Source organism: Sardina pilchardus, chromosome 16 (assembly GCF_963854185.1).
Source record: "Sardina pilchardus chromosome 16, fSarPil1.1, whole genome shotgun sequence".
NCBI lineage: Eukaryota > Metazoa > Chordata > Actinopteri > Clupeiformes > Clupeidae > Sardina > Sardina pilchardus.
The window spans coordinates 32518670-32544567 of NC_085009.1; the positions used below are offsets into that span (position 1 = coordinate 32518670).

The following is a 25898-nucleotide window of genomic DNA, read 5'->3' on the forward strand; positions in this document are numbered from 1 at the left end:
TTTTGTGTTAGTGAGTAATTTAAGTGAGTTCACATGCTACAGTAATGTGTATGATACATAATCTGTATTTTGTGTTAGTGAGTAATTTAAGTGAGTTCACATGTTAATGTGTATGATACATAATGTGCATTTTGTGTTAGTGAGTAATTTAAGTGAGTTCACATGTTAATGTGTATAATACATAATGTGTATTTTGTGTTAGTGTACTTTAAATGTGTTAATATAAGGCCGATGTACCCGTGTTCTGTCTGAGTCCAGCTCTGCGTTTGGTCAGGATCAGGAGGACCAGCACCAGATTGAGAACAGCACTGAGAACCCCCAGGACTAGAACCACGGTTCCACACTCCCCACTGCAGAACTGACCTGCAGGAAGAGAACACACTCACAAGGACTAGAAGAACAGATCCACACATACCATCAACATAAACCATGCAGGCATTGCAGTTCACAACACACACACACACACACAAACACACACACACTAGGGATGTGAGGATGGCGGTCACAGCCACAGACTCTGTGGATGATCCGATGATGTGATGAAAAATAATATTTTAATTAAATTTGGGCGGGTAGCGGTTGAACCAATCAAATATACACAATATATGAACGTGCAATAAGAAAGTAGAATACTAGTGCACTGTTGACCGATGATTCATCTCTCGTGTGCGTCTCATTGCAGTGCTGGTAGGTTAGGCCACTAAGCAAACCTGCAAGCTATGAGCCCAGTTCTCAGTATTGGACAGAGTTGGGTGTAATACATTACAAAGTAGTAGAATCAGGCCGCCTCCTACAGCACTGTCTCTGAGGCGGTTTTCTTGGCTTTAGGTGATACTTCTTTTGCTCTCTATTACAATTAGGTAGTGGCTTAACAGACTAGATTATGCTACCTAATGTTTTCATACAATGTCATTAGGCTAATTAAATAAATAAAATGGTTGACGATGTCAATAACAGCATCCAGTGAAACATTTAAGCGCAGTAACGCAAAAGTAATGTTACATGTTACTTTCCACAGAGTGAAGAAATAATTATTTTGTTTTGATATTAGTTTTAAAACTGGCAGCCATTGTAGCCTACCACAATAGACATTTACTGCAAAAGGGAGAGAGATTAGAGTGATACGACTCTGGCAGCGGGTGCGCAACAACTTTTACAAGCTCAATAACATCCACAGCAAAAAAATAAAAAAATAAGGTCAGAAAAAAAAAAAAAGGAAAAAAACTTTGCTCACTATGATTGTAGTATAGTACAAGTATACATCCTTTTTTGATCCTGTGAGGGAAATTCGTTCTCTGCATTTAACCCAATTTAACCAAATTAGTGAACACACACAGCACACAGTGAACATACAGTGAGGTGAATCACACACTAACCCAGAGCAGTGAGCTGCCTGCCCAACCAGCGGCGCTCGGGGAGCAGTGAGGGGTAGGTGCCTTGCTTACTAGTTAGATGTGCAAGGCAAGCAGGCAACTTTATGGGTTGTTATGGGCAACTAAAAATGTGAACATGCACGTTGTACAGTAGACTTAAAGCTAATTTCAGAATGAATAGAGTCAACGTTTCGAGGCTCTATAGTTTGTTTCTTGTATGATTGTAAGGCCTGCTGGTATAAACTGAATTGCAAACACACACTATCCATAACACACCATACCATTAACAAAGTTCACAACACACACACATACCATTGTCTGTTGTGTCTGTAAGTTCAGTCTCAGACTCCTCTGTAAAAGCTGGGATAAATCAGAAACAGACAGGATTTTCAGAGACACAAATCAACACGATACACCAGTTGTGTTGATCATCATTTTAGATCCCAAATATGAATATGACAGATAGAGGAATTGAGAGGGGAAATGACTACCTGTGACGGTTAAGGTGGTGATATTGTAGAACTGGAAGCAGTTATTTCCACTCTTCCCACAGTAGTAAAGTCCAGAGTCAGACACACTCACATTCCTGATCACGAGCACAGATGTGGAGGTCATATTGTTCACAGTCCAGTTAACGTTAGCGCTGCTATAGCCATTGTGGTACTGAGCAGTGGTGTGTTTTCTGCTGTCCATCCCATAGTAGATCTCCTTGGGATCTCTACTATAGTAGTTGATGGTCAGGACACACACTGGAGGAGTCTGGTTGGTTTGCTTTAGCCAGATGAATGACTTATACCCGGATGCACTCCTGTGAGAACAGTTCATCTGGACCGACTGACCCTCACGCACCACCACTGAGGTGGACATGGACATGGAGAACACAGCCAGCAGCACACCTAACAAACCTAACACACACACACACACACACACACACACACACACACACACACACACACACACACACACACACACACACACACACACACACAGCATAGTTGGATGAGTGACTAAGCATGCGTTAAGCAAGTAAACATTTTAAACTCCGTTATTGCATATTGGTAAAAATACTGACTGGTTATGGCATCACTCACCCATCCAGTAGAAAATCTGCCCATAACACACCACCATGATGCATACAAGTGTGTGTGTGTGTGTGTGTGTGTGTGTGAAGTCGTGAAATGGAGGGATACCCGCTCGGTGGTGGTCTGGTGATCTCTGAGAGTGAATGTAGAGGCGACCTCACTACATCAGTAGGAGGCGTGGCTATCTTAGCATTCTCACGACCAAGCAATGGAAACATCAGAAAAACCTGCCTCTTTCCACTGCTTGGTCGTGAGAATGTTTTACGACAGCCACGTCTCCTACTGTAGAGTATCTCTCCATTTAGTATAGTATATATACTTTTTTGATCCCGTGTGGGGAATTCGGTTTCTGCATTTATCCCAATTTATCCCAGTGAACACACACTAACCCAGAGCAGTGAGCTGCCTGCCCAACCAGCGGCGCACAGGGAGCAGTGAGGGGTTAGGTGCCTTGCTCAAGGGCACTTCAGCCGTGGACTGGTCGGGGATCCAACCGGCAACCCTCCGGTTACAAGCTTGAGGCCCCAACCAGTAGGCCACGGCTGCCCCCATTTCATATACAAACAAAGAGGTACGACAATACGACAATAAGACGACAATATAACATGACAGTTTCTGATAGGGCCCTTGGAGGCTGAGGGGGGACTGAAGCAGATTGCCTCGTAGTGTCTGAAAGGCCCCGGACCTCTGAGTATTAAATCTAGAGGGGCGTTCAGATGACACAAGCCTACAAGGAAGCAGTCACATCTCTCTCTCTCTCTCTCTCTCTCTCTCTCACACACACACACACACACACACACACAGAATGAGATGACCTCTTCTAAACTCTAAATTTAGAGGAGCGTCAGACAACACAGGCCTACAAGGAAGCAGTCGCATCTCTCTCTCTCTCTTTCTCTCTCTCTCTCTCTCTCTCTCTCTCTCTCACACACACACACACACACACACACACACACACACACTCACACACACACACACACACACACACACACACACACACACACACACACACACACAGATGGAGATGACCTCTGCTAAACTCTAAATTTAGAGGGGCGTCAGACGACACAGGCTGACAAGGAAGCAGTCACATCTCTCTCTCTCTCTCTCTCTCTCTCTCTCTCTCTCACACACACACACACAGATGGAGATGACCTCTTCTGAAGTTTAAATCTAGAAGGTTGTTCAGATGACACAGGCCGACATCTGTATTTACTTCGGACATCAAGAGGAAACATCCTTTGCTGCCTGATAGCATGACGTGAGTAAAAGTGAGCCAAAAGAAGTGCTTCTTGTGGCCTCCATCTTCACGAGTACAAATGGCAGTGCAGACTAAGACTAGGCGATCTCCTGGGCAGGTATTGACCAAATGGCAGTGCAGACTAAGACTAGGCGATCTCTTGGGCAGGTATTGACCAAATGGCAGTGCAGACTAAGACTAGGTGATCTCTTGGGCAGGTATTGACCAAATGGCAATGCAGACTAAGACTAGGCGATCTCTTTGGCAGGTATTGACCAAATGGCAATGCAGACTAAGACTAGGTGATCTCCTGGGCAGGTATTGACCAAATGGCAGAGCAGAATAAGACTAGGCGATCTCCTAAACAGGTATTGACTTGGGACTATATTGGGGCGAAGCACAAGTGAAGCACTGCTACTTGGGTGCAGAGATATCACGCAACACATCAGTACTTTCTCACTCACCACAGCACAGACAGTAGCTGTGCTTCGCCCCAATATAGTCCCAAGTAGCTGTGCTTCGCCCCAATATAGTCCCAAGTAGCTGTGCTTCACCCCAATATAGTCCCAAGCCAATACCTGCTTAGGAAAGTAGAAAGTACATTTGACCATATCTGTTTTCTGTTAGCATGTTTGAGAGTTGACTACAATGTCTCACTGTGTTGTACTGTAGGTGTTATGGTGATAAAAGGGTTTTATGTGAGGTCTGTAGTGGAAAATATATTTGTTTATATACTGCACACACACACACACACACACACACACACACACACACTTCAGCTTAGACCAAGGCAGGAAACCAGTACTGAAAACCACAGAAAGACACACACACACACACACACACACACACACACACACACACACACACACACACACACACACACACACAGGGCTATTATTAGATGCATGCATTAGCTTTTGCACACACACACACACACACACAAACAGACACACACACAGCTATTATTAGATGCATGCATTAGCTTTTGCACACAAATGCGCACACACACACACACAGAGAGAGAGAGAGAGTTACACATACACATTCACACTCAGAAACACACTTGCATACACACACACACACTCACAGAAACACTGTAGCACACATGCTGGGTGGAGAGTGCTTATGTACATGTTGTTTCTAGGAAAGTGAGTATTGCCAGCGTAACCCAGGCAGCTAAGTGACGGAATGCATGTTATTGGATTGTAGTTACAGTAGTTGCTGAATAGCTAGCTTCCTGGCTTGGCTTACACAGTCAACTAAGCAACAACCTACAGTATTATTGAACAAAGGTGCCAGACAAAGACAACTAACCTGATAGAGTTACAGTAAGTATACAGGCCTCATAATATGTAACCTGATAGAGCAAAGCATACAGGACTACGCATGTGTAACCTGATAGAGTAAAGCATACAGGACTCATAATGTGTAACCTGATAGAGTAAAGCATACAGGACTCATAATGTGTAACCTGATAGAGTAAAGCATACAGGACTACACATGTGTAACCTGATAGAGTAAAACATACAGGACTACACATGTGTAACCTGATAGAGTAAAGCATACAGGACTCATAATGTGTAACCTGATAGAGTAAAGCATACAGGACTCATAATGTGTAACCTGATAGAGTAAAGCATACAGGACTACACATGTGTAACCTGATAGAGTAAAGCATACAGGACTACACATGTGTAACATCTGTGACTACATGCATGTACATGCAACTGAGTTGAGCAGTCAAGCAGAGTCCTGAATTGGACTCAAACAAACAAAGCTGGACATCTGTTATGCTAAAAACCCCATGGAAACTATGCTATACTTAATCCCATTAAATCTATGGTACTAGCATCTGCTGTAGTTATAGCAACATCTACTAGCATCTGCTGTAGTTATAGCAACACCTATGGAACAGCATCTGCTGTAGTTATAGCAACATCTACTAGCATCTGCTGTAGTTATAGCAACATCTATGGTATGAGCATCTGTTGTGGTTATAGCAACATCTACTAGCATCTGCTGTAGTTATAGCAACATCTACTAGCATCTGCTGTAGTTATAGCAACATCTACTAGCATCTGTTGTAGTTATAGCAACATCTTTGGTACTAGCATCTGCTGTAGTTATAGCAACATCTATGGTACGAGCATGTTCATCTGAAATACCCACTGGTCTCATTGGAGCAGTGATCAGTTCTCACTGGTCTCATTAGATGATCAGTTCCCACTGGTCTCATTGGAGCAGTGATCAGTTCCCACTGGTCTCATTACAGCAGTGATCAGTTCCCAATGGTCTCATCAGAGCAGTGATCAGTTCCCACTGGTCTCATTGGAGCAGTGATCAGTTCCCACTGGTCTCATTAGAGCTCATTAGAGCAGTGATCAGTTCAGCTCCCACTGGTCTCATTGGAGCAGTGATCAGTTCCCACTGGTCTCATTAGATGATCAGTTCCCACTGGTCTCATTGGAGCAGTGATCAGTTCCCAATGTGTTTGTGCTCATATATAAAGTGCTGCAGCCGGGTGTCCTTATGAACTGGAGGCCCTTACAGCTTCAGCACCCTGGACAGCTCCCACTGGGCCCCTACAGCTGCAGAGTGGACACACGTGGAGCTTCATGTGGAGGACACTAAATATGCAGAATATATGAACATATGGGCCTCTAGGACTCTTCTACAGGCTGTGGCCTCCCCACCACCCCTACCATGGCTGAGAGGACTCTCTGAACTCTCTGGACTCTCTGTGGGTGATCTCTGGTCACATGGCTGAGTGGACTCTGTGGACTCTGTGTGGGTGACTCTCTGAACTCTGTGTGGGTGACTCTCTGGACTCTGTGTGGGTGAACTCTGGTCACATGGCTGAGAGGACTCTGGACTCTGTGTGGGTGAACTCTGGTCACATGGCTGAGTGGACTCTCTGGACTCTGTGTGGGTGAACTCTGGTCACATGGCTGAGTGGACTCTCTGGACTCTGTGTGGGTGAACTCTGGTCACATGGCTGAGTGGACTCTCTGGACTCTGTGTGGGTGATCTCTGGTCACATGGCTGAGTGGACTCTCTGGACTCTCTGGACTCTGTGTGGGTGATCTCTGGTCACATGGCTGAGTGGACTCTCTGGACTCTGTGTGGGTGATCTCTGGTCACATGGCTGAGTGGACTCTCTGGACTCTGTGTGGGTGAACTCTGGTCACATGGCTGAGTGGACTCTCTGGACTCTCTGGACTGTGTGGGTGATCTCTGGTCACATGGCTGAGTGGACTCTCTGGACTCTGTGTGGGTGAACTCTGGTCACATGGCTGAGTGGACTCTCTGGACTCTCTGGACTCTGGTCTACACAGGGGCTGCTGTTGGTGACATGTGTCCTAACACCTGTGTCTGACTGCAGGTGTCTCATGGGTCCTAACTCCTATTGCTGTCTCTGACTGCAGGTGCAGGTGTCTCATGGTTACTAACTCCTATTGCTGTCTCTGACTGCAGGTGCAGGTGCAGGTGTCTCATGCTAACTCCTATTGCTGTCTCTGACTGCAGGTGCAGGTGTCTCATGCTAACTCCTATTGCTGTCTCTGACTGCAGGTGCAGGTGCAGGTGTCTCATGCTAACTCCTATTGCTGTCTCTGACTGCAGGTGCAGGTGTCTCATGCTAACTCCTATTGCTGTCTCTGACTGCAGGTGCAGGTGCAGGTGTCTCATGCTAACTCCTATTGCTGTGTCTGACTGCAGGTGCAGGTGTGTCATGGTTACTAACTCCTATTGCTGCGTCTGACTGCAGGTGCAGGTGTCGCAGAATGTAGAATGTGTTTCTCACTTGTGCTGCGGAGTATTGTCTGTCTAGCACATGAATCCATTGTTATCTGGACACGATTGTCCTTTTGACGCGTACTCACAATCACGTCCACTGAGAAGTGTTAGTTGTGCACATGACCGGAATCATTTGACTTCAGTTTGTTGCTATTTATTATTTAATTAAAGAATACAAACAATTTTAATCAGCAATGGATTTATGTACAGTATACTGTATGTATATGTTCCAAAAACTATGTTTGCACCAAACATGTTTTACATGTTTTATCAGCGTATATGACGTGTGGGTTATCAGCGTATATGACGTGTGGTTTATCAGCGTATATGACGTGTGGGTTATCTGGTGGGCTACTTTAATTAAGGCCAAGGGAACTTTATCAGGATGCATAATATCCTGGATCCATGAAATAGTTGGCCTTTAAAAATAAAAACATAAAAAAAATCCTCCTGCTCCTATGGGAATTTAACATAGTGGTCAAATACTTCATTCCCCCTAGCATTTAAGGAAGAACATTTATTTATTTACGATACATTCTTCAATCACAAAGAAAATCGGTGTCCTTAGCGGTTTAATTTTTACTCATTTTTTTTCATTAAGGCATTAAGATCAATTGTCAAATGATGATTTTATATTCCTCTTTTTAGGCAACTTTAGCATGGTATCAAATAATGTATATAAACATACATGTATATAGAGAGAGGCAACACATTTCAGACAGGCCCTTTGTGTGTGCGTGTGTTTGTGTGTCTGTGTGTGTGGGGGGGGGGGTAGTCTGTGATGATCTGTGAGAGGTTGCTGTGAGGTGTAACTGCTGTATTGTTAGTGCTTTGATGTTTTACATGAAGTACAAGCATGCTCTCTACAGTGGAATAATGGCTTGGTTTCATATCACTCACACACACGCACACGCACACACGCACACACACACACAACCACACTTATCAGATTAGATTTACAGGACAGGAAACCAGCACTGAAAAACCACAAAAAAACACACACACACACACACACACACACACACTATACTGAGGCCTACAGTACAGGAGGACTATTTTTAAATGCATTTGCTTTTGCACACAAAAGGCAGCATTTACACTGATGCAATCAAAAGCAGTAACATTTATTTGCTCTGAGACCTTATTACTTATACTATCATAAGAGTGCATTAGGCCACAGAAACACATTCATTATCTCTCAGGCCTTATCACTTATACTATCATAAGAGTGCATTAGGCCACAGAAACACATTCATAGCTCTGAGGACTGGAGCAAAGCAAAACACTTTGATTTCCAAAAAGCGAATATTCAATCGATGTGAGTGATAATAAACATTCAAGATGGAAATTGATTGTGTACATGTTACAGTTTATTGGGAAAACAAATACAGTCTCAAAAATTAATCTATTTTTAACTTTAAGTTTGAACGCCTGGAGGTGAAAAAAGTGTGTCAGTGTGATCGGCCCTCAAGATATGAGGCAGAGAAACCACTTGAAATATCAGAGCATGCAGGCCTACACATGTATTACACAAGCATGCAGGCCTACACATGTATTACCAGGCAGACACAAGCACACAGGCATACACTCATAACCACACGTGTACATGCTGCACATGTAGAGTGTGTATTGGGCACAAGAGCACAGGAGTGTGTATTGGGCACATGAACACACAGGCCTGCACTCATAATGTGCACATGTAGAGTGTGTATTGGGCACAAGAGCACACAGCACTCATAATGTGCACATGTAGAGTGTGTATTGGGCACAAGAGCACACAGGCCTGCACTCATAATGTGCACATGTAGAGTGTGTATTGGGCACAAGAGCACACAGCACTCATAATGTGCACATGTAGAGTGTGTATTGGGCACAAGAGCACACAGCACTCATAATGTGCACATGTAGAGTGTGTATTGGGCACAAGAGCACACAGGCCACACACCACTCATAACCACACGTGTACATGCAGGCCGGCACCAGATTCACACTGGCAAAGATGGACTCTGAGCAGCTGCTGCTATATCATGACCCATGGGTACTAGCGCTGTTACGCCTGCTGCATTAAAACCTGTGGGTACTCAACCCCATGTATACTAGCATCTGTTACGCTAAAGCTAACCCCCATGGAAACTAGCATCTGCTATACTAAACCCTATGGATATTAGCATCTGCTATACCAAACCCCATGGAAACTAGCATCTGCTAAACCCTATGGATATTAGCATCTGCTTTACTAAACCCTATGGATATTAGCATCTGCTATACTAAACCCCATGGAAACTAGCATCTGCTATACTAAACCCCATGAGTACTAGCATCTGCTATACTAAACACTATGGAAACTAGCATCTGCTATACTAAACCCTATGGATATTAGCATCTGTTATACTAACCCATGGCTACTAGCATCTGTTATACTAAATCCCTTGGAAACTAGCCTCTGTCCTAGTTATACTCAAACCTTAGGTATTAGCATCTGTAACAGATGTGCAGTGTTTTCAAAGAATAACTTTGTTTGTTTTATTTATCCTGTGCCCCACATGTATTAGCTTTGAATATTTTGTAGGGACATGAATAAATAAATAAATACATAATAATAATAATAATAATAATAACAACACATTATAATAATAATAATAATACATTATACAATCCGGCCCACTGCAGCATTTAGAATGTTATAACTGGCAAGCGCAAAACACAAAGTAATTCTGCTGTGCATGTCAAAGTAAGCCACTTATTTTATTACACTTATGAGCTCATGAATGTTATTATGATGATAAAAACAAAAAAATCCACATATACAAATTGCTTGTATCGGTATGATGTATTTTTAAAACGGGATATTAAAGGGATAGTTCGGATTTTAAGACACGAAGTTGTATGGATTCCCTGTCAGCAACGTAGTGCATCAGCACTGACTTACCCCCGACAGCGTCCTGTGAGTCGAGATCCAGCCGGTTTTAGATCGTTTTTGATGCTGAAGAAAGTAGTCCGGCAAGTTTCTGGGGTCACGAAAGTAAAGTGTTTTTCTTCTCAAAACCATATGCGTTCAACAGAGTGATATATTTGCACCACAAAAACGTTGTCCAGGAAAAATTCAAACCTCGTTATCACTTACTTATTTTTCGCGATTCCTATCACTGCGCGCTACTGACAGCTGGACAACGTTTTTGTGGTGCAAATATATCACTCTGTTGAACGCATATGGTTTTGAGAAGAAAAACACTTTACTTTCGTGACCCCAGAAACTTGCTGAAGAAAATAGTCCGGCATCAAAAACGATCAAAAACCGGCTGGATCTCGGCTCACAGGACGCTGTCGGGGGTAAGTCAGTGCTGATGCACTACGTTGCTGACAGGGAACCCATACAACTTCGTGTCTTAAAATCCGAACTATCCCTTTAATCTACCTGAAAGATTAGAACTGGTATAACTGTTCCATATTCAGTTTAAATTCAGCATTTATCTGATGGATGTATATTTAACATGTGAGTAATGTGCACATTTATCTGATGATGTAACACGTGTGAGTAATGTACACATTTATCTGATGATGTAACACAAGTAAGTAATGTACACATTTATCTGATGATGTAACACATGTGAGTAATGTACACATTTATCTGATGATGTAACACGTGTGAGTGATGTACACATTTATCTGATGGATGTATATGACACACGTGTGAGTAGTCCGTTCTTCTCCTCCTCTTGGTAAAACCACTCAGCTGCATAGGCCAGAGAGTCCTGTAAAACCACACATACAAAATAAAAAGGTTGATTTCTCACACATGCACACATACATATGCACGCACACACACACACACACACACACACACACACACACACACACACACACACACACACACACACCCAGAGAGACATAAATGTTGCCGTATACTCACCTGGTCAGGTGAATATGTTGTTTGTTGACTAGAGTCTAATGGAGGAAGCAGAGAAAACAAGAGAACTTCACCAGATATGGTGCAATCATATTCCATTATGACAACACTAAGATTAACATTAACATTTTGGGTCCATAAGTGTTTGTGTTGTGAGACTGAAAATTAACTGCTACCTCCTGTCAGCTCTAGCCACTGAAAAGAAATAGCTGAGAAATCAGACCAAGTACAAAAACTGGTCTGACGTGGCATTGACTGAGCTCGCCCACTTGAAACCACGCCCACATAATTTGAATGCAAGGATAGCTGAACATCAACGGTCTTAAGGGAATTATCCGGAGTAAAATGCACTTTAGATCAATTTAGGGATGATTGGGAGTACAAATATATTAAAAAAGCGTTTTGTAGCGGCGAAAGGACGTGCCCCGGTCACTTCCAGGCTAACGAGTTTTTGGCTAAAAACGGTAAAATCGAACTCTCTCAAAACACATCCGAATGACATGATGTGATGTCAACTCAACGTATGTACTCCCAATCATCCCTAAATTGATCTAAAGTGCATTTTACTCCGGATAATTCCTTGAAGTGCTATGTACTAATATATTATGGAGTTAAATTTGTGCCAAAATGTTCAAACAATACTTTTTCAAATTCAAACAAAAATCAATTAATCAAAATATCAAATACAAAATCGAAATAAAAAAATAAAGTCAAAGAAAAAAATAAAAACTCGTAAACAAATTATTTGTGTAATCGCAAAATAAATCTGTCTTTAACTGTTTGAATAACTTGTCTTTTGGTTTATAATGATAATAATAATTTACAGCAACACCATTCGTTTATTTGCTGCTGTCTTTTTCAGATGTGATTCTGGCTCCCGCATTTGCCGTTCCTGTCCTTTTGCTTGCACTTCTGGCACAAACTTCACATGTGGGTGGGTTTCCCCTTTGACTTTTTGCCTAGCAGCAAGCCCACTAATTATTTCATATTAGGCTACATCCATACAGTCAATGATTATATCAGAAACAAGTGCTGTAGCAGTTTGCTTGCTGTACCAAATCACCAAACAAAATAGTTTTTTTTTCCTGCAAGTTAGTTCACCTGACATGGTATGATTCTTCAGCGGAGTTTGTTAGTAGTATCCATGGCAACCCCAGGACTCAACATCAAAGATCATCAAGAACAAAGCTCCTTGATTAGCCTACAAACTCAGCTTTAACCCTCTCTGGTATAAACTATTCACTTTAACTAATGTCACTAATGTTAATAGCTAGTTGTCATTTCAAATAAAAAACACTTCCCCGTTTAAATGTTAAATTAGCTAGGAGGCTATAGCTAGCTTGCTAGCAACCACATCAGCATAACTGCAGCAGCACAAATTTGGTACAGGAAGCAAACTGCTACAGCAAACAAACTCGTTTGTGATATAATCAGACTGTATGGACAACTGCTGCTTAATACAAAATAGTTGTTTTCAGGCGACGTTTGCACGAGTGAACCAGCCTAGCTTGCAGAACACAACGATTTTGTATTATATCACAAATCATTTTGCTTGCTGTACCAGTTAACATAAACAGCTGTTTTCCTGACTCACATTTATTTGATGTCTGAAACCTTCAGTTCAGGGCTGTGCGCTTAGGTGTTTCACTAGGAGCAAAGATGCTCCTAAATGAAAAAATTTAGGAGCACAGAAAATATTTTAGGAGCACTATGAAATTTCCTTGAAAACCTTATTGCCTTAAGCAGGATACAGATCATTCACAGCAGTGGCAATCCTAGTCTCTGCTCAAACCCTCCACACACACAGAAAATGTCTGGTTTCTATTTCATATTTTGAATTCAGAATTTGTATACATTTTGTTAACAATTCATAGCATTATAAGATCTGCATAATTACTTATAGCTTAAAATTCAAAGTAATTTGAATACTTCATATTGATTACACTTGTCTTTAATGTAGTGCTGTCAAAAATATTGCGTTATTAACGCGTTAACGCAAAACAATTTTAACAGTGTTATTTTTTTTATCGCGAGATTAACGTTCTTCCTGACCTGTGAGGAGTTTTTTCATAAACTGCTGTGGCGACGTTAGAAAAACTACAGGACCCGGCTGTAAACCAGAAGCAAAACAGTAAGCGCGCCCCTCAATGCCATTGTTTAGATGTCCAGCTGAAGACGTTAAAATGGGCTGCTGCTAACAAACTAATAAATGGAAAGTGGAAACATTGCCAGGGTCAGTTGATAAGAGCAAAGTTATCTGCATGTACTGTCTATGTGAACTTAGTTATCATCGTAGCACGACTAGTTATTATTAGCCGCATTGAGAATTTGCACGAAACTTAGAAGACTATAGAGCAGGCGTTGGGGCGCTAACGGGAGATTGGCCCACTGGACTCGGTAATGAGAACTATCTCGAGGTAATGTTAATGTGAGTGTATGTGTGCGTCTGTGTGCGACATCCCTCTGGCTCTTCTCTCCCCTTCCTACTGCTGCTGAAAGCGTGAGTGTCTAGTCAGGTGCGTAAGAGTTGTCAACTCTGACATTTGTATACAGATGCGTTAAAATTGTACTGTACTTTGATCCACTTGGTGTGGATTCATTTTAGGAGCAAAATGCGAATGAAAGGGTTGAAATCAGTACTCGCACGTGTGCCCGCATATCATTTATTATACTCGCACTAATATACTTTTAGTCGCAAATGCGACAACCTGCTTGCACTGTACAGCCCTGCTTCAGTTGCAATTTCAGTTCATCTGAGACTTTTTTGTCTGACTCTGTCCTGACTCTACTATTTCTGACAGCGTTTTTTCTAAGACCTGATGCAGTTTTATCTGAGGATGACGGATGTTTTTCTGAGTTTGACATCTGAACCTGAGGATGTCCTAAAATGTACACCTTAGGGGTAGGATAAACGGTTGTCTTTCAAATTCCCTCTCCACACAATAGGATAGCACTAAACTATCATCTTTTCATATCAAACTATCTTTTTAAGTAGTAGGATGCTTAACGGTCGCAACTTCTGGTCGCAGGTCAATCGTCATCATGTTATGCCCGCCTACCGACTCCATACACGATGTGATTGGTCCGGGCATCGTTGATACTGGCCAGCTCCCAAGTCAACAGAGAGTTACACAGTCCATGGTCGAACTTCAGACATTACCACAAAGTGAAGAAATACATAGGGCATAGTGCTCTCTGTGACTGCGTGTGTGTGCAGTACAAATTGCAAAGGGAGTTATTTGTATGTGTTTTTAGTTAATAATACATAAGGTGTATTTTGTGTTAGTGTACTTTAAGTGTGTTAGAATATAAGGCTAATGTACCCATGTTCTGTCTGAGTCCATAATACATAATGTGTATTTTGTGTTAGTGTACTTTAAAGCGTAAGTTTGGCGGAAATTGAAAAAACTGTGTTTTTCTGAATGAAAATACATCAACTAAGCCACGGAAGAAGCATTTTTCGTTGATCACGCAGTACCGAGCTAGCACGGGCAAAAGCTCCAGCCCAAAATAGCAAACAGTGGGCTAGCATAGGGCCCGAAGCCATACACTTTCAAATTCACATTTTTAAGCCACTAACATTACTCAAAACAGCGCCAAACCTCGTCAGCAACTTGCTCTAGGTGTCTAAATAAAACATAAAACGAAGCACCAATCAGTCTGTAAACGTCGGAATAGTTTGTATACAGTTAGAATTAGTTCGAGACAGCAACCCCATCTGAAGCACAGAAACGTCACGCCAAATGTTGCCAACTCTTTTCTCAGAGTTGGCAACCATATGTGTTAGAATCTAAGGCTGATGTACCCGTGTTCTGTCTGAGTCCAGCTCTGCATTTGGTCAGGATCAGGATGACCAGCACCAGATTGAGAACAGCACTGAGAACCCCCAGGACTAGAACCACGGTTCCACACACCCCATTGCAGAACTGACCTGCAGAGAGAGAACACACTCACAAGGACTAGAACCACAGTTCCAATCACCCATGCCAGTATTGCAGTTCACCACACACACATCAACACACACCATCCTGCAGTTCACAACACGCACACTGTCAACACACAATCGCCAGTACTGCAGTTCACAACACACACAAACATACCATTGTCTGTTGTGTCTGTAAGTTCAGCATCTGAAGCTGTGATCAATCAGAGGGAGACACAATATTCAACATTATCAGTTTAGATCCCAAATATGAAGATGAGAGAGAAAGAGAGAGGCCTACATAATTACCTGTGATGGTTAAGATTGTGACATTTTTGAAATCCATGCCACCTCCTACAGTCCTCCCACAGTAGTAAAGTCCAGAGTCAGACACACTCACATTCTTGATCTGTATCACCGTCATGGAGGTCAGTGTATTCACAGTCCAGCTAACGATAGAGCTGTTGTAACCACTGAAATACTGCACAGTGATCTTTTTGAATTTTTCGTACAAGTTGTTTGTGTCTGTTGTATCCTCAGTTTGAAAGTAGTTAATGGTCAGGATGCACACTGGAGGTGACTGGTTGGTTTGTTTCAGCCAAGTGAATGAGTTATACCCATCTATACTCACGCCGTGAGAACAGTTCATCTGGACTGACTGACCCTCACGCACCACCAATGAGGTGGACATGGACATGGAGAACACAGCCAGCAGCACACCTAACACACACATACACACACGCACGCACGCACACACACACGGAGGAGTAACTAAGCATGCATGCTAAACATTTGAAGGTGTACTATGCAAGTATTTTTTAGCTTAATTTGCCTCAACTAATCAGCTTATTTGACTTATTTCGGGTTGAATGACGGCTGTCTCGCTTCCCCCTAGTGCCTGACTGGAAAAACCATGCATGCAAGTTTGTATCACCGACAAACAGAATGTCTCCAGCCTCGCGATCATGCTCGTGAAAAGGCAGACCGACCGATTGAGGAGTGCTGTAAAGCAGGGGTTCTTAACCTTTCTGACCTCGAGGCCCAATTTTCAGTACAAAATGGCCCGGGGCCCATTAAATATTACCACCCCCCCTCCCCCCGACATGTACACACACAATGCAGTATATAACATATAGAATTATTTATATTTAAATTATAATAATGACAAAGTATTTTTTTGTTGTAGAAAATAAATTCATTAAGAAATACGGTTAACATGATGCTGTTTAATTCATTTATAAATGGTGCACTGTCACTTTAAGACTCTTGCCGGCTCCATTCAGTGGCTGCTGTGCCCTCTCACAGTACATTGCTCAGGAGTGGAACTGCTGTTGTCTTCGCGTTTTTCGTTTCTTATAAAAAGGAGATATCAGTTATCAACAATGACAAGCCAGCTGGCGCTCTCTCTCCTTTTCATGCGCGCTCAAAAGCGTTCACAATTAGCTACGTTATGAGTAACATAATTAGATTTGCTGCAATAGAGATTTCAAACATCTCTATGTATCATACTGTACATCTCTATGTAAGATGCTGTTTTGATATTGACATTGTAAATGTAAACTTTCTCTAAGAAGAGCGTAGAGCAGTTTGCAGTAATGTCATTGTCAACCACAACGTAATTGCTGAAAAAAATAAATAAATAGCGAATGGCCAATCATAACCTAAGTACGTGGCGGATCTATGATAAACTAATGCATGCTCGGCGGGCCAAATTAAAGTGCGTGACGGGGCGCAGTTGGTTTGGACACCCTTGAAGGCAGTCCCGCGGCCCTTGCGACCCACAGATGCAAAACTGAAAGTTTGTTGCGGCCCTCCGTGGGGTGCTGGCGGCCCAGGTTTGGGCCGTGGCCCTATGGTTAAGAATCACTGTTGTAAAGTATGCACGCTAAAGCTGTAGGGGAAGCTCTGCAGAGAAATCTGCAAGCGTAAAACAAGCGAAAACGAAAAGTGAAACCGGCGATGAAAACGCCAAACCTGCATAGTTTCCCTTTAATATGGATCTATTACATGTTGATACTAAAAATATTACTTATCAATTATTTGTTTGGCCATTACTCACCAGTTCTGTAGAAAATCAACCTATCGAATGAACACATCACCATGGTGTACACGCGTTTCAGCGTGTGTGTGTGTACGAGCGGGTAGATACTCGCTTGGTGGTCGTCGGTTGATCTCTGACAGAGAGACTTCAGAGACGACCTGATAACATCACGAGGGGGACGTAGTGCAACCTCCTCCTCTATTTCCCCTAATAGGCACATGAGACACGTCTCTTGTACAAAGCAATGGGGTTAGTTTGAACTGCATCACCACTGAGAAACCAATAGGGTTAGTTTGTACCGCATCATCACCCGGGAACCAATAGGGTTAGTTTGTACCGCATCATCACCCGGGAACCAATAGGGTTAGTTTGTACCGCATCATCACCCGGGAACCAATAGGGTTAGTTTGTACTGCATCACCACTGGGGAACCAATAGGGTTAGTTTGTACTGCATCACCACTGGGGAACCAATAGGGTTAGCTTGTACTGCATCACCACTGGGGAACCAATAGGGTTAGTTTGTACTGCATCACTGGGGAACAGGGAACCAATAGGGTTAGTTTGTACTGCATCACCACTGGGGAACCAATAGGGTTAGTTTGTACTGCATCACCACTGGGGAACCAATAGGGTTAGCTTGTACTGCATCACCACTGGGGAACCAATAGGGTTAGTTTGTACTGCATCACCACTGGGGAACCAATAGGGTTAGTTTGTACTGCATCACCACTGGGGAACCAATAGGGTTAGTTTGTACTGCATCACCACTGGGGAACCAATAGGGTTAGTTTGAACGGCATCAAGTTCAATTAGTTTAGTTTAACGGAGTGATTATTTGCACCCGGGTGTAAATAGTGGAATGGAGGCATTTTCTTATTTGCACCCAAACCTGAAATGCGTGCTATCCAATGTGGCCATGGTGCTTTTTCCAGTAGGCTTATTAGCTTGTTCGAATTGCATTGAGCATCAACCAGGCTAATAGGCCTACTGGAAAAAGTGCCATGCCAATCTCTAGCTATGGTGAAGAGTATGTGATGATGTGGGGCTATTTTAATTCCAAAGGCCAAGGGAACTTTATCAGGATGCATAATATCCTGGATCCATGAAATAGCTGGCCTTAAAAAATAAAAATCTGCCTGCCCCTATGTTAACCCTATGTGTTAAATTCCCATAGGGTTACATACTGTAGGGGTTCAAATACTTCCTTCCCTCTAGCATTTAGGAAGAACATTTATTTATTTACGATACATTCTTCAATCACAAAGCAAATTGGTGTACGATTTTATTTTTACTCATTTTTTAATTAAGACATTAAGATCAATTGTCAAATGATGATTTTCTATTCCTCTTTTTAGGCAACTTTAGCATGGTATCAAATACATTTTCTCCTCACTGTATATATATATATATACCAGGGCTGTACAGTGCGAGCAGGTCGTCGCAAAAATGACTAAAAATATATTAGTGCGAGTGGGCCTACGGTACTTCTTAAAGTGACAGGCACTCAATTAGACCTACACACCACCCCTGTAATATCATTAAAGACAAGTGTAATCAATATGAAGTATTCAAATTACTGAATATTTTAAGCTATAAGTAATTATGCAGATCCTGAAATGCTATAAATTGTTAACAAAATGCAAATTCTGAATTCAAAATATGAAATAGAAACAAGACAATAAATTTTCTGTGTGTGTGGAGGGTTTGAGCAGAGATTATTGCCACTGCTGTGAATGATCTGTATCCTGCTTAAGGCAATAAGGTTTTCACGGACATTTCGCTGTGCTCCTAAATGTTTTTCTGTGCTCCCAATTTTTTTAATTTAGGAGCACCTTTGCTCCTACTGAAAAAGCTAAGCGTACAGCCCTGATATATACTGTATAGTGTACAATGGCTGTATGTATATATAGAACATGCGACTCAGCATTTATCTAGTGGCTGCATAACACACATGACTCAGCATTTATCTAGTGGCTGCATGTAACACACATGACTCAGCATTTATCTATTGGCTGCATGTAATACACATGTCTCAGCATTTATCTAGTGGCTGCATGTAACACACATGACTCAGCATTTATCTAGTGGCTGCATATACCACATGTGAGTGGTCGGTCTGTAAGTTGTTTCTTCTCTTCTTCCTGGCACAGACACTCAGAGCAGCATAGTTCAGAGAGTCTGAATCCTGCATCTAAAACAACACACACACACACACACACACACACACACACACACACACACACACACACATGAAATAAACAGGATGTTTTCAGATGTGTGAGAGCACACACGACACTGACAGCAGCACAGCTCTTACCACATGTGATGGAACACACACACACACACACACACACACACACACACACAAAGAGCCATTGAGAATGCTATACTGGAAGAGGATCAGAGAGACTCTTTTAAAATGATGATAAAGAGTAATGATGAGGTGCACTTCAGGAAGAACTTCAGTCCCAGCACAGGTTCCCATTAACCAGCGTCCCTATCATCTGCCACCCACTACACAGAACAGTGCCATGGAGCAGCTCAATGGCCTGCTGAGCAAAGCCTTGAACCGTCTAACTCTGGTTGGCCATCTCCTGTGGTGCTGATACTGATAAAAGATGGTGTCATCGTTTCTGAATAGATTATCGACGTCTGAATGCTGTTACAGAAGGAGATGCATATCCCTTACCTACTATTCAGGACATACTTGATTCCATGTCTGGTGCAACCATCTTTTCCAATCTGGGCCTTAACAATGGATATTGACAGGTTGCTGTCACCCCGGCTGGTTTTTACCAATTTAACGTAATGCTTTTTGGGTTAAAAAATGCTCCTGCCACATTTCCAACTACTTATGGAAGTGGCTTTAGGGGATTTAAAGGGTCAGATATACTTTGTTTGGCTGGATGATATAATTGTATATTCCAGTTCAAAAAACATCTCTGACTTGCAGGAAGTCTTTGACAGACAGAAAACAGCTGGCCTCCCCTTGAATTAAAAACAACAGGTTGTTTCTGCCAGACCTCTGTTGTTTTTCGGCTATATGTGCCCTGCTGTCTTTCACACGAGATAATGCAAGCTCCCAATGAGTGGACATCTTGGTGTTTTTAACCCTTTCATGCGCAACGTCCACATGCGTGGACAGTAACTTTAACTCTGTTTTCTACTTATTTATCATGTTGATATACACCAATCCACTTCAGGGCAGTTTTAGTAGGTCCATGGCAATATATTAACACTATTTATCATCTTATATTTGGAATATTGACTGCGTGATGACATCATCAATTCAACATGAGTGACAGTAATGGCCATATGCTGAATACTCCAGGCATATCTGTAAAAAGTTAGTACTCAAGAAGGCAAAATCATGTAAAAAAAAATATTATGCTGTACAGGAGAGTGTGTTGAACAACTCTATGTTTTCAGAAATTAAATCGGATGTAAAATAGAGTTTGTAGACCCTAAAAAGCATCTGTCCACGTATGTGGACGTTGCGCAACAGAGGAGTTAAATGGCCAAAAATTAGATTTTGTAACTAGGACTTTTTTTTTTTTTTTTTTTTTCAAATATGATTTTAACTGCTTTAAATTACAAAGAAACAAACATTTGGTAAACATATTTATAAATAATGACCTAATTACATGTGGTAATGCCAAGGTGGTATGGTAATATGGGGGTAGTAGAGGGGTGGGTGGGTAGTAGAGGGGTGGGTATGAGAGTACTAGAGGGGTGGGTGGGTTAGTAGTAGAGGGGTGGGTAGTATGGATGTATTAGAGGGGTGGTTGGGTAGTGGTGGTAGTAGAGGTGGGTAATATGGGGGTAGTAGAGGGGTGGGTGAGGGTCGGTGAGTAATAATGGGGGTAATAGAGGGGTGGGCGGGTAGTATGGAGGTAGTAGAGAGGTGGGTGGGTAGTATGGGGGTAGTAGAGGGCTGGGTGGGTAGTATGGAGGAAGTAGAGGGCCATAGTTTCCACATTTTCTGTCATTACATTTTATTATTTTTTACCCCTTTGTTGCGCACTGTCCACATACGTGGACAATAACATAACTTCTATATAAAAGCATATTTTTTAAAAATTCCAACTGATTTTCAATATTGGGCTCATATAGAGTAATAAAATCAATACTAAAAAAATCTAGACATTTTTTTTCATAATGCGTGCATGAAAGGGTTAAGACCTATCATCAACTGAGAGTAACTGTGTACTGGCCTGGAATTTGGAAATCGGTCATCTTCTGCTGTTTACGTGGGTAATTGAATATTTCCAAGAGCACTGCAATAATGAATTTGATCTACTGCTGGAAGGTGTCTGTTGAGTAATTCTGACTTGTTGTATGGGACTTAATTGATATCTGAATTGAAGCATTAGCATACCACTTGGAAATGTATTGTGTCATGAATGGACTGTGCAGAGTATCTTTGAATTGAGGGGATGGTTGTGGGGATGGTTTATTGATTGTTGACTCAATTGTTTGATTTCTTTCATTATTTTTTATTTTATAATTTACCCAGTGATTGACTTCTGCTTCACAGTTACATTTTTTCGTTTCATACTAGTCTTGCCATTAATCCCCTGTTGATGATTGAAGTTCATTGTTGACCTATACTCTTGGTATATTCCTAACTCCAGTGGTTGTACTCTTGGTATATTCTGTTGCATTACTAACCTCTGCCTATTGCTCTCCCTGAGATTTATCTGAGCTAGCTGCACAGGTTTAGCGTTAGCCTAGTCCCTTCTAGCTGCTGTGTTATATCTGGTAGAGATTGTGGTCTTTAAAGCTGTGACACTCCTTGTGAGTTCCTGGCGCCCAACGTTAAAATACTTTTTCATAATAAAGACCATTACCCCACTACAACACACACACACACACACACACACACACACACACACACACACACACACACACACACACACACACACACATATACACACAGATAGACCATGTCAATCACACCAGAGAGATAGCGCTGCCTTGCACTCACCTGGTCAGGTGTAGATGCTGTATGATGACGAGAGGCTAATGGAGGAAGCAGAGAAGACAAGAGAAGATGAGGTTGGTGTTCTACTGATGTACCTGTACTACCTGTGCTAGACTAAGAACTGATGGGTGTGTTGGTGTTGTAATGTACCTGAGTTCTGTCCACCTCTGCATTTGGTCAGGATCAGGATGACCAGCACTAGACTGAGAACAGAACTTAGAACCCCCAGGACTAGAACCACCGTTCCACACTCCCAGCTGCAGAACTGGTCTGCAGGAAGAGAACACACTCGCCTAGTCAGGTACAGCAGCTAAAATATCCATATGCAAAAATGCATTCATTTGCTAATGTATTTCACATTCATTCAGAATTACCATAATGTGTCTGTATTCAGATTCACTTACATCAGCTAATAAATAATAATAATAATAATAAGTTTACAATAAAATGTACACACATACTCAATACACAACTCTGTATACCAGTACTGCAGTTTACATACACATACCGTCTTCTGTTGTGTCTGGAAGTTCAGCATCATATTCATCTACAGATCGGTCAGTGACAGAGAGATTCAAAATCATAACAAGAGAGAGAGAGAGAGATTCAAAACCATAACAAGAGAGAGAGAGAGAGAGAGATTCAAAATCATAACGAGAGAGAGAGAGAGAGAGATGTTACTAGCTATCATTGTAGATCCAAAATCATAGCAAAAGAGTGAGAGAGATGCCATTAAAGGGATAATCCGGAGTGAAATGCACTTTAGATCAATTTTTCGGACTATTTGGAGTACATACGTTGAGTTGACACCAAAATCATGTCATTCGGATGTATTTTGAGAAAGTTCGAGTTCACCGTTTTTAGCCAAAACTCGTTAGCCTGTAAGTGACCGGGGCAGGTCCTTTCGCCACTACAAAACGCTATTTTTATACCTCTTCTACTGTTCCAAACAACACTACACTTACGTGGTAGTGAGTAGAGGGTCCCTAAAGCCAAACCGAAGTATCCCCACGTCTTTATGTGGTCGGATAGAGAGTCCAGAATGAATTTAATCGAGTCAGTACCTTTCCGGAAATGTTAGTAAAGTGTTGTTGAAGCGTTGCGCAGCTGCCACACCGACATTTCCGGAAGGTACTGACTCGATTAAATTCATTCTGGACTCTCTATCCGACCACATAAAGACGTGGGGATACTTCGGTTTGGCTTAGGGACCCTCTACTCACTACCACGTAAGTGTAGTGTTGTTTGGAACAGTAGAAGAGGTATAAAAATAGCGTTTTGTAGTGGCGAAAGGACCTGCCCCGGTCACTTACAGGCTAACGAGTTTTGGCTAAAAACGGTGAACTCGAACTTTCTCAAAATACATCCAAATGACATGATTTTGGTGTCAACTCAACGTATGTACTCCCAATAGTCCGAAAAATTGATCTAAAGTGCATTTCACTCCGGATTATCCCTTTAAGCTATCATTGCATGTAGATCCGAAATCATGACGAGAGAAAGGGAGAAAGAGAGAGAAAGATTCCGAAGCTACAATTATTTGTAAAACCACAATTGTAGAAGGTTAAATGACTACCTGTGACGGTTAAGTAGGTGACATTGTGGAAGTCCATGCATCCATCTTCACTCTTCCCACAGTAGTAAAGTCCAGAGTCAGACACACTCACATCTCTGATCTCTAGCGCAGACGTGGAGGTCAGTGCATTCAGAGTCCAGCTAACGTTAGCGCTGCTAAAGCCGTTGTGGTAGCGTGCTGTGGGCCTCATGGATGCTGTTTTCTGGCTGTCAGGCCCATGGTAGTAGTTGATGGTCAGGACACACACTGGAGGAGTCTGGTTGATTTGCTTCAGCCAGATGAATGACTTATACCCGGATGCACTCACACCGTGAGAACAGTTCATCTGGACCGACTGACCCTCATGCACCACCACTGAGGTGGGCATGGACATGGAGAACACAGCCAGCAGCACACCTAACACACACACACACACACAGGGGTTACAATTGTATTCTCCCAGCTTTTTTTTTTTTTTTAAATGTTTTGTTCAAAGAAATGGAGAAATCAAGTCCATATGTACATAACTGTAAGGTTAAGAGTCTATCAACAGGTACAGTATTAGGACATTTAGCATTTACATTACTGTTGATCAGTCATCACTTGATTACATAGTGTAATATTATTGTTATGATAGAAGAAGTGGCCCATACAGTGTGTCAAACATAATGTGGCACATGTTGTGAAAAGTGTGATGCTTCATCTTCAGAGGAGACAGCGCTGCATACAGTATGGCAGCTAGAAGATCTGCTCAAACTTTCGCTTCCACTTCCAGATGTCCCCGACACATTTATATTAAAAAATACAGCCTAAGCCTACCTAGACAGACCTCTTTGCTCGTCAGTCTGCGAAGCTGAGGGAACAAACTAGTCTACAATCACCTTAATATTTTAGCAATTCATTTTAAGGGGATACATTCATTGGATGAGGATTCTATCGTTCTGGTTGCCGTTTTGTGGTAGCCTATTACATTTAATGTCTAAATATGAAGCATGAAGACAGAGTTTCTCCAGATGAATAATCAAAGAGTTCTCACCCATTCTCCAGAGAGCCAGGCTGTTCACCATGATGCACGTGTGTGTGTGTGTGTGTGTGTGTGTGTGTGTGTGTGTGTAGTGAAGGAGTCTCTTAAGACATGTTCTCAACTCGTTTGTTCTTAGCATCAGACAACCACAGCGCACATCCCGTCGAAGGCATCGCCCCCTTTTATAGATAACATCACCCTGTTTTTCCACTAACAACAGTCTAAACAAGCGGCCTGCAAAAAGGTGCACCATTTGTTTGTTTGTTTGCTTGGTTTTTGTTTTGTTTTTCTTGCTGCACAAAATTAAAATTACAATTCAAAATTAAAATTAAATTACACAAAATTGTGTTGTCCCTGAACTCACTCATAATGTGGCATTTTGACTCATCCCTTTTTGCAGTGCACATACACACACACACACACAGACAGACATTTGAAACCAGTACCTTCTGCAGAAGACGAGCGGAGCCATGTCATGATGAGGGGGCGGGGCATGATGAGGGGGCGGGGTCATGTCATGATAAGGGGCGGGGCATGATGAGGGGCGGGGTCATGTCATGATGAGGGGGCGGGGCATGATGAGGGGGCGGTGTCATGTCATGATGAGGGGGCGGGGTCATGTCATGATGGGGGGCGGGGCATTATGAGGGGGCGGGGCATGTCATGGTGAGGGGGGGGGGGCATGATGACCGTGATTTCATTACCCAAAATTGTGTTGTCCCTGAACTCACTCATAATGTGATGACCTGAGGTAGATCTGCACTCATCAGAATTCACACACACACACACACTCATATCCTCTACACAGACAGTGAAAGCACATCTGTGTGTGTGTGTGTGTGTGTGTGTGTGTGTGTGTGAATGTGTGCGTGCACAAATGTGTGTGTGTGTGTGTGTGTGTGTTCAACTGAATGCTTGATGTCCCACGACCTGCCTTAGTTCTGAGGCCGCGTGGATGTGATTTGCAACCGTT

General features: G+C 42.3%; 1 protein-coding gene across 1 annotated transcript; it reads right to left on the minus strand.

The window, feature by feature from the left end:
* Positions 1 to 6239: 6239 nt before the first annotated feature.
* LOC134059661 (uncharacterized) lies at positions 6240 to 24968 on the minus strand. Its single transcript, XM_062516105.1, has 9 exons — positions 24938 to 24968; positions 23923 to 24318; positions 22855 to 22893; positions 22497 to 22616; positions 22350 to 22384; positions 19461 to 19553; positions 15422 to 15425; positions 15203 to 15328; positions 6240 to 6283 (listed from the first exon to the last, which is right to left on the minus strand). The coding sequence occupies exons 1-9, from the start codon at positions 24966 to 24968 to the stop codon at positions 6240 to 6242; spliced, it is 888 nt and encodes a 295-aa protein (XP_062372089.1).
* Positions 24969 to 25898: the final 930 nt, after the last annotated feature.

Coding starts and splice junctions, on each gene's coding strand:
- LOC134059661 (XM_062516105.1), bottom strand. CDS start 24,968: ATGGTGAACAGCCTGGCTCTCTGGAGAATGG. Junction 22,894..23,922: donor CACCTACTTAACCGTCACAG/GTAGTCATTTAA, acceptor ACCGATCTGTAG/ATGAATATGATGCTGAACTT. Junction 22,617..22,854: donor TCCAGACACAACAGAAGACG/GTATGTGTATGT, acceptor CTCTTCCTGCAG/ACCAGTTCTGCAGCTGGGAG.